The sequence below is a fragment of the Atractosteus spatula genome, chromosome 3 (genome assembly GCF_055471065.1).
Source record: "Atractosteus spatula isolate fAtrSpa1 chromosome 3, fAtrSpa1.hap1, whole genome shotgun sequence".
Classification (NCBI taxonomy): domain Eukaryota; kingdom Metazoa; phylum Chordata; class Actinopteri; order Semionotiformes; family Lepisosteidae; genus Atractosteus; species Atractosteus spatula.
Window position 1 is genome coordinate 33,949,065 of NC_142708.1, and position 16,482 is coordinate 33,965,546.

The following is a 16,482-nucleotide window of genomic DNA, read 5'->3' on the forward strand; positions in this document are numbered from 1 at the left end:
GTGAATGATATTGGAACAGCTTTATCTTTTATACATCAAACAGGCAAAGGCCAGCTCACTTTGCAGGTTTTCTCCTTACATCTTTCCATCCATTTTTAATTGCTTCTTCCAATTTCGAGCTGCAGGGGAGCTGGAGCCTATCCCATCAACCAATGGGCACAAGTCAGGATACACCCTGGACAGGATGCCAGTCTATTGTAGGGCAGACGCACATACCTGGGCCAGTTTCCCAAGAAGGTAATTAACTCAGCAGTATGATTTTGGACTCTGGGAGGAAACACATGCAAACATCCAGGGCCCCCCAGAGCTATGAAGCCCCCTGTCTTTCTAATTATTTTATAATCAGTTTTTATGAGGAAGAAGTCTTAGAAAAAGTGTATTTGTAGGCAGACATTTGAGTGGTGGTAATTTCCAGTGACAAATTCTTTCATGGCAACGTTTGTATTAGTCCTACAAGCATTATACACACACCTTTTAAAATTCTTGGATTTTTGAGGCAGTGTCTCCTTTTTGAGGCAGACTTAGGCTTATAGGCTTATAGGCTAAGTTTAGAGAAAGTTGTTTTAGAAGTCACAATTCACTTATAGATCTCAAAAAAGTATTCGTATAAAAAGCTACCTGTGCCGAGATCACAGACCTACATCGTCCCCTTGCTTTAGAAAAGCAAACTGACAATATGGGTGCACCAAATGTATTTAAATGAACACGTCCAAAACTAAAAATTAATACTTTTGCCAACTATATTTTATGAAATAAGACCATGTAAAATAAGACTATCCTATTAAAAGGCAACCTTTCAAGTGGACAAGCAGCAATGAATGAATCGATGAATAGCAACAGGGTCTCCCAAGGTGTGACGACACTGCTTCTCATGGAATCCTGGTTATATTTGCACATAATAAGCCCAATCACAGAACAGGACTAGTAATGCACGTAAAGCATTCAACTAACACTTTCCCAAAAAATCCCAGATTGGTTTCCAAAATCCAAGATTAATTTTAAATTTGGAGGGTGTTGTTTTTAGATATAGGTCAGGTTTATAGAACATACAGAAATGGTGAGGCAGCATAATACACCCTCTGCTTTGATGGTCAGAAACATACATGGAAAGTATTGCTTTTCTTGCATCAACCATGTATTAAGATATCAAAACCAATGGAGATGTGAACAAGTTTGTTGCTTATCAAGTAATAAACTAACCCATCTCCCCACAACTCGCGTTAATGCTCAAAATAAACCAACATCGTAAGAGAAATTGAAGTATGAAACCTCTTCAACCACAGAACAAGAATTTTATAGAATTTTGCTTTATTTTATATATAAACAAGTGTCAAGCTGATTCCATGTCAGTGTCAAACAGCTAGAGTATAGAAACCTTACCCATACTTACTGTCTGAAATGCCCTATTAGCACTCCAGCAGAAATGAAAGCTGCTACCAGTACCACACAAACATTCTCTTGACAGACACTATCACCAGGTAATTGTTTCACTTCTTAAGATTTTATTTTTAACAACATTTTTTCAAACTCGTAATACATTATATGCTACGTTCATAAAAAATGAAAAGTCAATAGCAATTAATTTTTCCATTTGATTTTTCCTTACAGACTAGCATTGTACCCATCACTAAAGAGGCTCACAATGTAAAGTTGTGAATTAAAAAGTTCTGAGAATAAAGCCACTCTACTGTGTATGTATTCGCTCAAATGCTCCCCCAAACATTGATAAAGACCTCTTGGCCCTGGAGTAATCCTTTCATGTACCAGAGCATAGATACAAGCAGCTACATGCTTTCTCTGACTGTTGTGGGGAAGAGAAGAACAAAGGATCTTTTTAAAAATGAACACATTAAGAAGCATAGAGTCCTAGAAATGTGGTATTATTTAGATTTGAAGTTTTTGTACAACGTGGCCGGGATGGATAGATTTTGGTCCGCCGTGTGGTCAAGTTTAGCCATAAAGATCATCGTCATTGTCCTCGTTGTAGACGTTTCCACCGCTGCCACCAGCAGAGCCCTGGCTTGGGCCAGCACCACCCTGGTTACTTGAAGGGAATCTGGAGCAAAGAAGAAAAAAAAAAGAGAGACCAATCAATACATGGAGGTCTGGTACAGCCTTCTCTCTAGAGTCTTTACCAACTGGTATTGTTGGGATTCTGGTGTAGTGAGGTATGAGGCTAAACAGCACATTAATCAGGTCAGGTTTTATGAAGTGTCAGAGCTTAATATGCATAGTAGAACAACAACCATAAAGCACCTGAGTGTCAGTTTTCCCCTTCATTGTTAAAAAAGCTAAAGTTTTTTCTATTTTAGTCCTGTCATTCAGAAAGGTGCGGTATAATTCAAATGTTTCATTTAGGCAAGGTTATTGGATATTGTGATGTGCTATAAGCATTACACTACTTTTCATTTTGATCTGGATTATCCTTAAAGTCTGGAAATAAAGACATATCTGGCACTGTGCTAGAAGCTGACTCAACATTTTGATTTCCTTAACATACACCATGAATTTGCCATCCCACTGCTGTTACAAGAAGATATTTTGGGGTTTTAACTAGGCAGAGGGTTTTGAAAAAAAAATGATGGGTGAATTGTTTTTTACCTGAAGCTGCCAAAGCCTCGGCTCTGTTGCAGGGTCTGTGCAAACATTTCGTATTTACGAATGTCATTATCACTGACTGAGCGGCGAGCAAAGCGCATGGCCTCCTCAAAGTGGTCTTTACGAATCTCCGGAACAGGGTCATCTTCTTCCACCTCCTGCAAAAAAACGGGAGGTTTAACAGTTAAAACGTTACACAGTTTGGATTAGAAGATGTACTGCATATGCCAAGTGCCACTGGAGAAAAGTATTAGGAGTTACAGATTCAAACTGACTTTTTATAACAAGGGCTTAATAGATATGTTAGGAGCATTTGCTCCACATTCAACACTTCCAAGCCCATGACAATCCTGTTTCAAAACCTACTGTCACAAAAATTCCAAGACACTAATTTTGCACACTACAATATGCAATACTCACATTTTAAAGCAAGACGCCAACAAAAGGCTTAGGTTTTTGTCACATTATTCTCCTACACATCTAGAGAATGTTGAAGTGTGCAGATTTTATACTTGAATATTATAACTTGATCAAAAACGCTCACCATAGCTGAGGGATTGGTCTGTCTCTCACGTTCCCGCCTGATCTCATTTTCAATTGACTCTCTGATGGCTAGCTTGCAAGCTCGTTGGCAGATTTCTGTCAAGTCAGCTCCAGAGAAGCCATTGGTCATCTTAGCCAGGAAATCCAAGTCCACATCCTAATGAAAAAAAACGTTTTAAGTTAACAAGACAACACAAAAATCTCTGTTAAAGATGAATTTTTAGGAATAAAATCTCTTCAGTGAAGGTTTAGAACTATCAATAAACAAGTGTCCTGGAGTGCAGAGGTCCTAAAAGTTAGTGAGTTCATGATTTACAAAAATTGACTACACACTCACTTCAGATCTACAGCAAAGGTGGCAAAATACTTCAAATTATTAAATGTTCTTTTGTAGGTGCCCTAAGGACTAATTTGTTGAGATCATGATATACTATTGGTTTGTAACAATTTAAGTTTGACAGTCTTGTAAACTAAAGTCCACAATATTACAATATGAAATATTTTCCCCACACTGCAAATCAATTTTGTTTGCAAGTAAAGTTAGCACACCAACAATAAAACAAATGCAAGCTCAATTACAAAGAGAAAAAAAAAGACTTGCCTTGGAAATGGGAGACTTTCTGAGGTTAGCCTTGAGGATAGCAATACGAGATTTCTCATCAGGGAGAGGGATGTAGATGAGCTGGTCCAGTCGCCCAGGTCGCAGAATGGCTGGGTCAATGATATCTGGTCTGTTTGTGGCCCCAATGATAAAAACATTCTTCTTGCTGGACATGCCATCCATCTCGGTCAGGATCTGGTTGATAACTCTGTCAGCTGCACCACCACCATCTCCAATGTTGCCACCACGAGCCTTCGCAATGGAATCCAGCTCATCAAAGAACAACACACAGGGAGCAGCCTGACGGGCCTGGATACAGAGAGGGAAAGAGGTTTCAGTAAAAAGGGACCTTCACAGAAAAAGTATGAAAGTAAAAAAAGGTTTCATTACTAAAAAAAAAGCTAGCCATCTCCAAAAAAAAATTAATAATTCAATAATCTTAGCACAATAAATCTTACTATGAAACATTAAGATTATGCCTGAGGTTAGATTCATTCAGGTGCATTCTGGAGCTTTTGGCACTGGAAAACCTTAATGCAGCTTGAATTTACCCATTCTTGATAACCTTTTCTGCTCAATCATAACTTACCTTGTCAAAGATCTCACGAACATTAGCCTCAGACTCCCCAAACCACATAGTCAGCAGCTCTGGTCCTTTGATGGAGATGAAGTTTGCCTGACACTCATTGGCAATTGCCTTTGCCAAAAGGGTTTTACCACATCCAGGTGGCCCATAGAACAGCACCCCTTTGGATGGAGTCATACCAAACTTCAAGAACTTGTCTGGATGTTCTACAGGATACTACAAAAAAAACCCAACAAAATTTCAGTTTGTGATTTTAACCCTCATACATGTCTGATGTAATCATATAACATTTCTTTCAACATATACAGATCTGTACAACATTTTCTGTTAACCTTCCTCACAGCTGTTGATTGAGCTCTTCCAATTCCTAGATCATTAACCATGTGGATTTTACTGCTATTACCTGTACAAGTTCCTGCAGTTCTCTCTTGACATCTTCCAGACCACCAATGTCTTCCCAGGTGATATTGGGAACTTCCACCACTGTCTCTCGCAGGGCTGAAGGATTACTTTGACTCAGAGCCCACTACAAGATACAAAGGAAAAGATGAACCACCATACCTATCTAATAAGCTAGTAACGTCTGCATTCAGGTTTAATTTTACCACAATCTACAAACTTAAGAAGTATGTAGATGTAATTGTGATCAGTCCTAACAGAAAACTTTCAAACATGTTTTTGATTGTATGGCGATAATAGCTATTAAATGCTTTTGAGTTTTTCCCTTAATTGCCCACATTACCATATCACGTGTACAACACCCAGTTGTACACAACTGCTGCTGTGTGATGTTAGGACCTATGTAAAAATAACATTGAACTAGAATAAAATGTAAGCTTAACACTTGAAGGTTGTCAGGTTAAAATTTGTTCATTAGCACATTTTGACTGAAAGAAATACAGTATCCGCTAGCACTGTTAAGACTTCTAAATCCACCTTACAAAAAATGTAATCAAAAAGTGGAGATCCCTAGGTGTTCTCACCCTGAAGTCATCCATGGTGACAGCCAGAGAGTTCATGACCTCTGCATCAATGGTCTCATCCTCAAGATCAATGAGGTCCATTTTCTTTCTGATAGCCTGAAGAGCAGCTTCTGAGCAAAGAGCAGCCAGATCAGCACCAACATGGCCATGGGTCTCATTGGCAACCTGGAAATACAGATTCATAGACACTGAGAATTCTACCTATTGTAGCCAACAGCCAGGACATATCCTTCGTAACACTGGCCTAAACCCTTCACTCAGTCAACTGCATCCCACATTGAAATTTCTTTAGTGGTAGAGTTTTGAAAAATATGAAGTTATAGAAGAGAAACCACATCTGGCTTCAAGTCAGAAAATGCTTTCAACGAAGGGAAGTTTACATCAGATCAACAAAGAGACCTAAATACTTCCCCAATCATCCATTTTGCATAAGTGGAAAGTAAAATAATTCAACAATAATGCAATCTGCCTCTTACAATTTAATTAAGTAAATGCCCTTTACTAACAATTCCTTGAGCCAAGAAAAAAAAATCAAGATGAGAAGAGCCTATATAAGACAGACCTGTTCAAGATCAACATCATCAGCCAATTTCATGTTCTTAGTGTGAATCTGAAGGATCTCCAGTCGGCCTGTGGCATCAGGAATTCCAATGTCCACCTCTCTGTCAAAGCGCCCTGAAGTGACAGAAAAAAGGTGACATTAAAAAATGCAGATATCAAAACTAAGACATTTCTATCAGAAACAGATTTTAAATGTTAATTTAATTAAAGAGATCAAGAACTTCCTTACAAAAAGTACCTTTGCTCTTTATTGACTTTATTACAAAAATGTTGTATCAGTTAAAATGAACAAGCACCTTGTGAACTCTATCTAATGATTTAATCAAATCCCTAAGGTTCATCCAGGAGTGTTCATTTTTTTTGCTCTCATATCAACAGAATACAATAAAAATGAGTGGAAAACCCCAGATCCTAATCCCCATTCAGAATAGTAACCCCTTACTCAAAATGTATGCCATTAGAAGTCAGGCAGAAAAAAAAAAGACCAATATAAAAAAAACCTAATACTTTGATATCTTACCAAATCGCCTGAGAGCTGGGTCAATGCTGTTTGGTCTGTTGGTAGCAGCCATGACAATAACATGTGCTCTCTGCTTCAGACCATCCATGAGAGTCAGCAACTGAGAGACAATGCGCCTCTCAACTTCACCGTGGGTCTGGGAGAGAGAAGCAGACCAGTCAGCCTTTGCTCAGGGCTTTCACATGCTAATGAATGACAAGTCAGGACTGTACTGAGGATTACAGTCTACTATTTATACACGGAAGAAAATTCAAATTATATAAAAAAATCTATTTCACTCTGGAAAAGCTATTCTAAAGGTCTAGGTTTCTGCTCACCTTCTCTCTTTTTGGAGCAATAGCATCAAGCTCATCAATGAAGATAATGGCAGGGGCATTCTTCTCAGCTTCTTCAAATGCTTTTCGCAGATTGCTCTCTGACTCTCCAGCAAGTTTACTCATAATTTCTGGTCCTGAAAACACGAGTAAAAATCGGCACAGATATTAGATTTTCCTCAATATCTCTTGTTTAACTATTTCATTCTCACAGAATATTTTCAGTAATGTAGGATGATTGGATTTTAATGTCAAAGGGATCTCTCCATTTGCTTTGACAACACAAAAATTAAAGCACGATATGCACTACAAGTTAAATTATATTTATCCAAAAGTTGTGTATAGGTGTTTTTATTCTAAAGCCCCATTCAGAGCGGCATAAAAACGTAACCTGGCCTGAATCCGAAGAGTGTATCAAACAAACTGGTCTGATTTATATATAACTTTTTCAATCTCAGTTTACACGGAAATATATTTCTCCCGTATACAGCCCCTTACCATTAATGAGGAAGAAGAAAGCTCCTGTTTCATTTGCCACAGCTCGAGCAATCAGTGTCTTGCCAGTTCCAGGGGGTCCATAGAGCAAGATGCCACGTGGAGGCTACACATATAGGATTTTTCTCATTACAATTATACACTTACACACACAGAAAACAAAAATTGCTAGAATTCATATTTTTATTTTTACCTAAATTGTAGTTTCTTTTCAGTTACTGCCAAAGCAACCTAGCACTCTTGTGGCTGAAAATGTCCAGTTTTTACCCACCATTGCAATAGAGAGTATTCTCACCATTCCATTGCATGTTAGCAAACAAGTAGAAAGCATCTGTCTGCAGCTCCAGAACAGGCAATACCCACCTTCACACCAATAGCCTTGAAGAGTGCAGGGTGCCTGAGAGGGAGTTCCACCATCTCCTTGATTTGGGCCAGCTGTTTCCTCACTCCACCAATGTCATCATAACCAACTTCATTCAGAGATTCTTCCTCATCCTACACCACAAAATTCACAATACAGTACAGTACAGTCCTTTAATGTCATTGCTTTTCACAGCTTGGATTTAGTAATTCCAGTAAGTGAAAGACTTATCGAATAGTTAATCTAAAATTACACATTAGAAGGGAGCTCCAGAAATCTAGATTAAGCAGCCTAGATTAAGCTAATACCAGGGTAATAACTGCACAAGATACCGACAGATCAATCTGTAACTTATAAGCAAGCCACAGAATTTTCAACTGCTCATTGCTTCAAACAAGGTAGTGTATATAATCTTATTTTCATGTTTTTTTTACTTCAAGAAAAAAAGTGTTCTTTACTTTAAGTATTTTTAAGAAAACAGATTTCAATGCAATTTGGGTGAAAAAAACTTCATCTTACAATGTATGTCATAAATATAATAGCAGTGTAAAAAAGGCAAAAAACTACTGTATTCTCAAAGTAACCCACCTCTCGTTTAATAGGCTCTCCTTCACAGTGAATCACTGTGTCAGGAGCCACTATACAGTAAGGGCTGGGGTCTGTCTCCACCACTTTGAATTCCACAGCTCGCATTCCACCTCTTACCAGGAAAATATCTCCTACAAAAACAGCAAGTTTTGTACAAACAAGTATGTTTAGGAGCCAGCTAGCCAACTCCCATACACCCACCACAAAAATCTATCCATTCACCAATTTTCAGCTTCATCCAATTCAGGGTTGTGGGGGAGCTAGAACCTATACAGGCAAGCAGCAGGCAAAAGGCAAGGGTATATATACCCTGGATAGGACACCAATGCATCACAGAGCACACACACAGACTCAAACCAGGGCCAATTTATCAGGAATTCAATTAACCTATCACCATGTCTTTGAACATACTGTGGGAGTGGGGAAAAAGCCAGAGCACCAAAAGGAAACTCACACAAATTTAGGAAGAACATATAAGCTCCAAACAAATAGCATCCCAGGTCCAGATATGGATCCTGGACCCCAGCACTGTCAAGTAGCAATGTTACCCACTGCACCCCTGTGAAGCCCCCAATTTATAACATTCCAATCAATTTATTTGAAGGATATTCCATATTATTTGTAATTACTTTGAGAACATATTCTTTTAAAATGAATTTCTGGAAAACTGAAGGAGTTTAATTAACTCCCACCGAAATTAATATCACCTGTGGAAAATCACCTTCCGCTAGGTATGGAAGGGGAGCAGTAAATCCAGTTTCCAGGAAAAACAGGATTCAGTGAGACTTCAATACAGTATTTCATATCTATTTATTATTAAGACATTTACCTTTCCTGATGGGCCGGTAAGCCTCCAAGAAGTATGGCTTGAGATAAACCTCAAACAGATTTCCTGTGATCCCTTCCACTGTGTCATCAATGGGAAGAACATGAATGCGTTTGCCATACTTCACGTCTGGGCATGGCTGGATACTGTATCAGCAAGAAATGAAAAAACGAAGTTTAAAAATATCACCCATTGAAGACACAATTGGAAACGCAATTTAAATGACATTTCAGACTGCAGTTCCATGATTCCACAGGTGTGTGAATCTGACAAAAAGAGACAATGAACATGGTTATTAACCTGTGCAAGCACAGTCTGACAAACCTGATCAGTCTATTCAACCTGCAGATGCCACAATGCTCTCTATTACACTACTTTACAACAGCCTTCTCCCAATTTAATTAGAAGGATCAGTATAGACCTGATTGCATTAAAATACCTCCATGGAGCAGGTAGGAGCAGCTGCAAGTTAAGAAGTCTTGCTTAGCTTAACTGTGGATTCTTCACTGTGGTTAGATCTCCACCTAGTTAGCAAATCCAGCTGAATATACATTTCATAAACTTGAAACTAATTTTCTGTGATCCTTGTTATGTAATGAAGATTGTCATACAATTGATGAAAAACATACCAAAGGTCATCATGGCTTGGCAAGTACTCTACTGTATTCATAAGGGAAAGGTGAAGCCCTATTGAAACAGTGTTTGAAGGTTTTCTTTGATGTTACAAACATTAAATAAACCACTTTCTCATGCATGATAAAAAAAAACAGCTATTCTACTAATGGCTCCAAAAATTTAAAAAAGGCTATATAGTTCTAGTTCCACTTTGGAGCTATTAGATTATAAGCATACTTAATTTTAGATCATTTTACCTCATGTTCAGCCAAACAATTAAACAACCCACTCAGACACAATGTATAAAAATCTATAAATTAATAATTTTTAAATAGCAATAATAAAGAACCTTCAAATAAGCAGGTATAATATAGATAACACAATTAAAAACTAACTAAATACACCTGTACAAAACTGAATTTTAGTACTGTGGATCTGCGCCTGTGGCTGGAAGGTTGCTGGTTCGTATCCTGTGGCCGGCAGAGGAATCCTACTCCACTGGGCCCCTGAACAAGGCCCTTAACCCCAGCTGCTCCAGGGGTGCTGTATAAATGGCTGACCCTGCGCTCTGACCCCAAGCTTCTCTCCCTGTCTGTGTGTCTCATGGAGAGCAAGTTGGGGTATGCGAAAAGACAAATTCCTAATTCAAGAAATTGTATATGGCCAATAAAGTGATCTTATCTTAGAAATATTTAAGACACAAAAAGCTACTATTTAAAAGTGTATTTTATTTTTTTTCACTAAAAAACATTTCAGTTTAGCTGTTTAAAAGCTATTATAAATTCAATGTCTTTTATAGAACATAGCATCATTTGCATTTAGCTTTGTAAAACAATTATCAAAATGCACTCAAAGTGTCTGTAAATACTTAATCAGACATTGAACCCAACACATACAACTGGGGTTAAAAAAAACTAATAAGTTTGTTCACATCAAAGCCAAATAGCCAAGCTTCTACTAAAGCACCGCACCAATGAGAGTGGCAGTTTCCACCCTGAATGTCTCACCTGATGACGTCTCCCAGCCTGACTCGCAGATTGTTGCGCACAACCCTGTTCATGCGCACTTTTTCATCAGAGCAGGTGTCATCAGAGAGCACTATACACACTGTTTCCCTCCTCTTCTTCCCCTTCAGCAGTACTGTGTCCCCTCTGAAGAGCTGCAGCTCATCCATTTTCGCCTGTGGCATTGACAGTGAAACAAACAGCACAAACTACTTCTTTAAACGGTATTTTTATTCAAATAGTTTGTCTCAGGGCTGCACGGTGGCGCAGTGATTAGCATTGTTGCCTTGCATCACTGGGGCCCTGGGGTGCTATCTGTGTGGAGTTTGTATGTTCTCCCGATGTTCCTATAGGCTTTCTCTGGGTGCTCCACTTTCCTCCTATAGTAAAAAGACGTACTGCTAGGTTAACTGGCTTCTGAAAAAAACTGGCCCTGGTGTGAGCGTGTCCTGTGATGTCCCTGGATGGTACACATGTGTTTGTGCCCACTGTGTGCCAGGATAGGCTCCAGTTCCCTTGCGACCCTGAACTGGATGAAGCAGTTAGAAAATGGATGGATGCTTATCTTAATGTAAACAGCGACAGCCTTGAGAACTAACATTTGTACACACAAAGACAAAGTCCACGATACTAAATATGCAAATCAGGGAGTAAGACATGCATACTAAAGCTGGGATTACACAGGGTACAAGGGCTATTTTTTCCCAAACTGCTTATCATAAGAAAAAACTTGCGACTTCCCATTACTTCCATAATTTTAAGTCAGTCTCAGATTCTAATGAAATTTCTACAAAACTTTTTTGTGCTAAATAATGCAAAGCACCACAGATCCTGTACATGGCCAGCTCTATTTAATTATGCAATGCACGTTTTCTAAGAATTACTCGAATTAGCAGTGCCCATAAACACTTTTATCTGGTTTGTTAAAACCAAATCAGAAAATATAAAGTATCTTCCAAAACCTTTAATTGTCATCAACTTTGTTTTAATATCATGCTTCCACTTATTATTAAGCGGTTTTCAAAATGTTCTTTTCAATCGCAAAACCATCTATATTTTAAGTAACTTCAAAGGTCTTGTGAACCACGGATGTAAAAGACAGCAGGTATGAAGAGGATTTTTGTTCAGTTTACAAATCTGTTGCTTATGTTTGGAATGAAACAAGACCGAAGCTAAAAAAGTGGGGAAAAAAAACTTTGAAAGTCATCCTATAAATGTGAAGAATGCATTTCAGAGATCTACCAGACATACTAATTCAGAAAATGGTCTGTAATTGTGTTTAAAAGAGAAATGTCATCTATCATTGAGAGAAAGAAAATGGAATAAAGTTGACACTTTGCTATGTGGTAGGGGTGTAACCCCAGCTTCCTGGCCAAATTTCCCATTGGCCCTTACCAATCATGGCCTCCTAATAATCCCCATCTAAAAATTGGCTTCACTACTCTGCTCTCCTCCCCACTAATAGCTGATGTGTGGTGAGCGTTCTGGCACACTATGGCTGCCGTCGCATCATCCAGGTGGATGCTGCACATTGGTGGTGGTGGAGGGGAGTCCCCATTACCTGTAAAGTGCTTTGAGTGGAGTGTCCAGAAAAGCACTATATAAGCAATTATTATTATTATTCCTACTGACATTCAAGACATTTCTATTTTAGTCACAGGTCTTTCTCAAACTGTATTAATGAGGAAGTACTTTGTTGAATTGGAATGCATTCATCAAACAACTACCCCAAATTAAAAGTATAAAAAGAGCAAAAAGGCACAGCGAGAAAATTTACTACATATACCTGAATATACATATATAGAATATACCTGAGAAAGCGAAACCACACTGTTATCCTCATTGATGGATTCATCAACGATCAGCCTGTTTGGTCTGTTCTTCTGTTTTAAAATTGCAGTGGAAAGATCATCATTTTTGGATCTGTAAAAAAAAGTTATGTATTAACCAACAAGGTTCAATACTGTACAAATGAACACAAACCATTTAATTATTTGAGCAATTAAAAACTACTCAAACATTAATGGTAAATAATGACAAAAAGCATCACACGGCTCTTTGCTTTTCTACAATGTTGTGATTTTGTTATATTATTTCCTCGCTGTTAACACCTGTACACATTAGAAGGACGTTTTTGGAAGAAAAAAACTTGGAATTTAAATGCTGGTAAAAATGTCTTAAAATCATTGGCTTAAGAAAATCAGTAGGTACTGAAGGAATAAAATAGATTCATCATTTGGACAGCTTGTTTTTCTAGAACAACATGCTCAATGATTTTAATTTTTTCATTCCCATGGTAAAAAGGCATCATGATTTTGTATTGGCAGGGATGAGATGTATTATATTAGCTGAGTTTTAATTTGTTCACTGTTTAAAAGTCCTTCAGACTATAACAAACAACTCAAAAGCCATGGTTTACACCACTACAAGAAAATGTCAAATTAAAACTACATATACCCTTAAATGTTTAATAACAAAAAGAAAGCCACTGAATTATTGCACGTTTCAAATTTTCTTTTTTAGTTTCCCTTTCAATGTTTAAAAAACGTTTACATGTAACTGCTTAAATAACTACCAAATCACAGTAAAACTCCAAAATCAACAAGACAGACCTTTGAGGGAATTTGTTCTCTCAAAAAACAAATTTTGCACGTGCTTTAAAAAAACCTTCAGATTTAAACACCTAATCAAGTTTCAATCTGAAATAATTGAATTCTAAGCTACTGATAACTGACATGACACCTTGGATCGAGAGCCTTACATACCAATTGAAGAGGTCAATTAAAATGGTTTTAAAAGCGTTTTTAAAGAGTGAAATGGTACATGGTGAAAGCCAATGCATTTGCTTTTTCCCTGGCAAAGATAAGATTCCACCTTTTTTCTTTCCTATGGGCATTTGTCTTTCTATGCCCTTCTCAATGGCTCACTGTATTCTCCAGGGAATTGTTACTGTATATACTCCTAACATAATCCAGTTTACTTTATTGATTAAAACACCAGAAACTGCCTATAAGCTATGAGCATTAAAACGAAACGAAACCACTTCACCCTGCATAATTGTAAATGAAAGCAAACTCGCTATGCGGAAAACCCCTGCTCACTGACCAGCAGAAACAGAAACGGTAAATGTAGGTCTGGTAGAACAGTAAATAGTGCCTTTATTTCCTATTTTACAAGGCACTTTACTGTATTTGTACCAAATAAGAACACATAACATGTTTCAATCAGTGGATTACACTCAATACAAATTCAAAAATTACAGTGGAATGTAACCATTTCAACGGAAATGAAGCATGTATAATCAGTAATACATGTAGTGTTAAACGTCTAGTAATATATGTAGGCCTAAGACTACGTGCTGTGCTTTCTCCTACTGTCCAGTATGACCCTCCACGATGCTGGTATTGACCCACCAGCGGGCCTGCATGACTCGGCTTTGTTGTCATCCGTCTCCTCACGAGCAGGAAATGACGTCTAATACAATGTATTTACGACAAGCAATCTATCATACGGATTAGAATGGACAACTAAATAAAGATATCAAATTTATTGACGTGGACAGCGTCACAGATTTTGGGGAATAAGTTGTTTACTTTTTACTGAACCTGCCATTTTGCCCTCCGGCTCGAGCTATGTCGCCTTTGCAGTGTCATTACAAAGACGCCTCTGAAGAGTAAAACGTTCACAACTGTGCCCATTAGCGCACATATACCTTGTGTAAAATACATATAAGATATCCGCATTTTTAGTAGGATCCAAGCAGTGTTGTTTTTAATAATGCCTTTGTCGCTTTGATTTACACAAATGTTGCCATGTTATCCTTCATATAAACATTGAACTATGCAGCTTCGCTACAATCTTCCTTGTGTCTTTAAAACAATTTTCACTCCCAAACTGTCACGTGGTGGATAACTCGGCTCAAGACCCTCATCTTAAAAAAATATATACATAGTAAAACTAAAGCGGAAAAACGGGAATATAATGTCAATTTCGAGACCCCCAGCACAGGGTTTTGTGTTGAGGGACTGCGTCTCTTCACACGCGAACAGGCCTGGATGACACAGCAAGAAAAAAAACGAAACTAAAGTGCACCGAAAACACAGCGGGAACGAAAATGCTCTGGGCAAGCAACTGAAATGTGCTGCATTATCTAGAAAACTAATCGAACACAGAGGAGAATACGTGGCGTTTTAAAAATCCGCCACGCCAATCTAATAAAAATAAAATGCTACGACTGAGTGAAAATAAAAACTTCCGACAACAAAAAAACCTCCACGCTGACGATATTCCTGTGTGCCGGAACTGGGGGGGGGGAGGTGATCTCGCACGAAACAGACAAAATGTATCTAATTATTTGATCACATTCAGGGATTCGGAAATCGCGCCGCGTTTCAGCTGGTTTAAGTCAACAAAGTGAAGTTAAAGCCCCGATCGCCGGTTTGCGGAGCCGAGACAAGGTGCCGGTAGGCCGGAAGCCCTTCTCCTCGGCTCGCCTTGGTTCACACTTCAAACTGCACCGCTCGTCACATTTGAAAAAGCAGCACACGCAGGTATACATTATCGGGTCTTAAAACCCTTCAAAAACAAAAATACTCATCCAGATCTCTCTTTCCAACTGGTTACCCCCAACCCCAACTCTCCCCATCAGAGCCCCGCATTTGCACTTCGATCCTTATTGCGGATCAACTTCATGGTACCCAAACAGGTTTAGGTCACGAAATTTTCAGAAAGACAGGCCCAGTTAAATAAAGAAAAAAACATTAAACAACGGCATTTCAAACATCGGTACATTTAACTCATGACGTCTAGATAAAAACGTCATTTTTTCTCCGTTCCTCCCCGTTGGCTGAGGCGAAATCTCCTCATCGACGATGATTCATTAAAAATTCATTTTGGAGGAAACTAAGAAAATGTATTTTTTTAAAACAAACAAGGCGTACATCATTTTATTTTGTCCTACTTACTCTCCTCCCGATGCCATGTCGCCCCCTCTTGTGTTATTTTACAAAACAAAAAGAATATCTCGGTATTTCGTTATTTATTGCTCCTCTACTAGCTTCTCGCCACAGTCCTTTTCCTCTCCAACTGAGTCCAAGGCCGCTCGGCTCGCTCGCATCAAAGCTGCGGAGAAACTCCGTCGCACAGACGGTGGCTAAAAACTAGCCAATCAAAAAAATCAATTTTGTTTTTCACCTGGTAACGCTAAAACTATTGGTCATATTTTTAAAACACTGTGGATAATCGACCAATCCAGAAAATACGGGGGTTGCGGAATATTTTCTTTACCCAACAACAGAGGCGTTATTGGTTAATTTTGACAATGCTCAGTGTTTTGTCAGTGTAGCAAGTGTGAGAGGACGCCCCGTAAAGCGACATGGCTTCAAATCATTGGTCCTTAATCTGTCATGTTATGTAAATTGCGTTTTCTGTTAGGGATGCTAAATTCAATTAAAATCTTCTTTAATATCTCCAAATTCCAGCCCTTGTATTGTGTCACTTTCTGTTTAAAAGCATTGATTCGGATTTAAAACGCTTTACTGTTAAATTTGCAATCTTTTGATATTAAAGTGTAGTCTACAGTTAGGATCAGCTTTGCTTGCTAGCTACGGTAGTTATTTTCTAACCCACACGAAATGTTAAAGATAAAAGGCCCTGGATTAAACTTCAGGGTTTCTTAATAGATATGGTGCTAAAATAACACGTTATGTATTATTTAATAATATTCGTACGATAAACTAGTTAATTAAGCATGCAATAGGTTATAGTAATTGACACTTGTGAAAAAATTAACAATTCAACGTATATTACTTGGAAAAGTTCAATAAAAATGAAAGGTCTGGGTTGGCTGTGATTTCATTCCATGTACCAAACTTCGTCTCTTAAGTTC

General features: G+C 38.2%; 1 protein-coding gene across 1 annotated transcript; it reads right to left on the minus strand.

Annotated features, from left to right (window-relative positions):
* Positions 1–1,485: 1,485 nt before the first annotated feature.
* vcp (valosin containing protein) lies at positions 1,486–15,736 on the minus strand. Its single transcript, XM_088911406.1, has 17 exons — positions 15,560–15,736; positions 12,407–12,518; positions 10,599–10,771; positions 8,980–9,122; positions 8,151–8,281; positions 7,565–7,696; positions 7,205–7,307; positions 6,710–6,843; positions 6,393–6,528; positions 5,874–5,986; positions 5,312–5,476; positions 4,732–4,854; positions 4,332–4,544; positions 3,743–4,051; positions 3,143–3,298; positions 2,602–2,756; positions 1,486–2,056 (listed from the first exon to the last, which is right to left on the minus strand). Exons 1-17 carry the CDS (start codon positions 15,574–15,576, stop codon positions 1,951–1,953), a joined length of 2,421 nt encoding a protein of 806 aa, XP_088767532.1. The 5' UTR covers positions 15,577–15,736; the 3' UTR covers positions 1,486–1,950.
* Positions 15,737–16,482: the final 746 nt, after the last annotated feature.

What these genes read in the sequence shown, in the direction of transcription:
- vcp (XM_088911406.1), bottom strand. An exon ending in TCAAGGCTATTGGTGTGAAG is followed by an intron (nt 7,308 to 7,564) that starts GTGGGTATTGCC and finishes CTATATGTGTAG; the next exon opens with CCTCCACGTGGCATCTTGCT. An exon ending in CCCAGCTCTCAGGCGATTTG is followed by an intron (nt 5,987 to 6,392) that starts GTAAGATATCAA and finishes CTGTCACTTCAG; the next exon opens with GGCGCTTTGACAGAGAGGTG.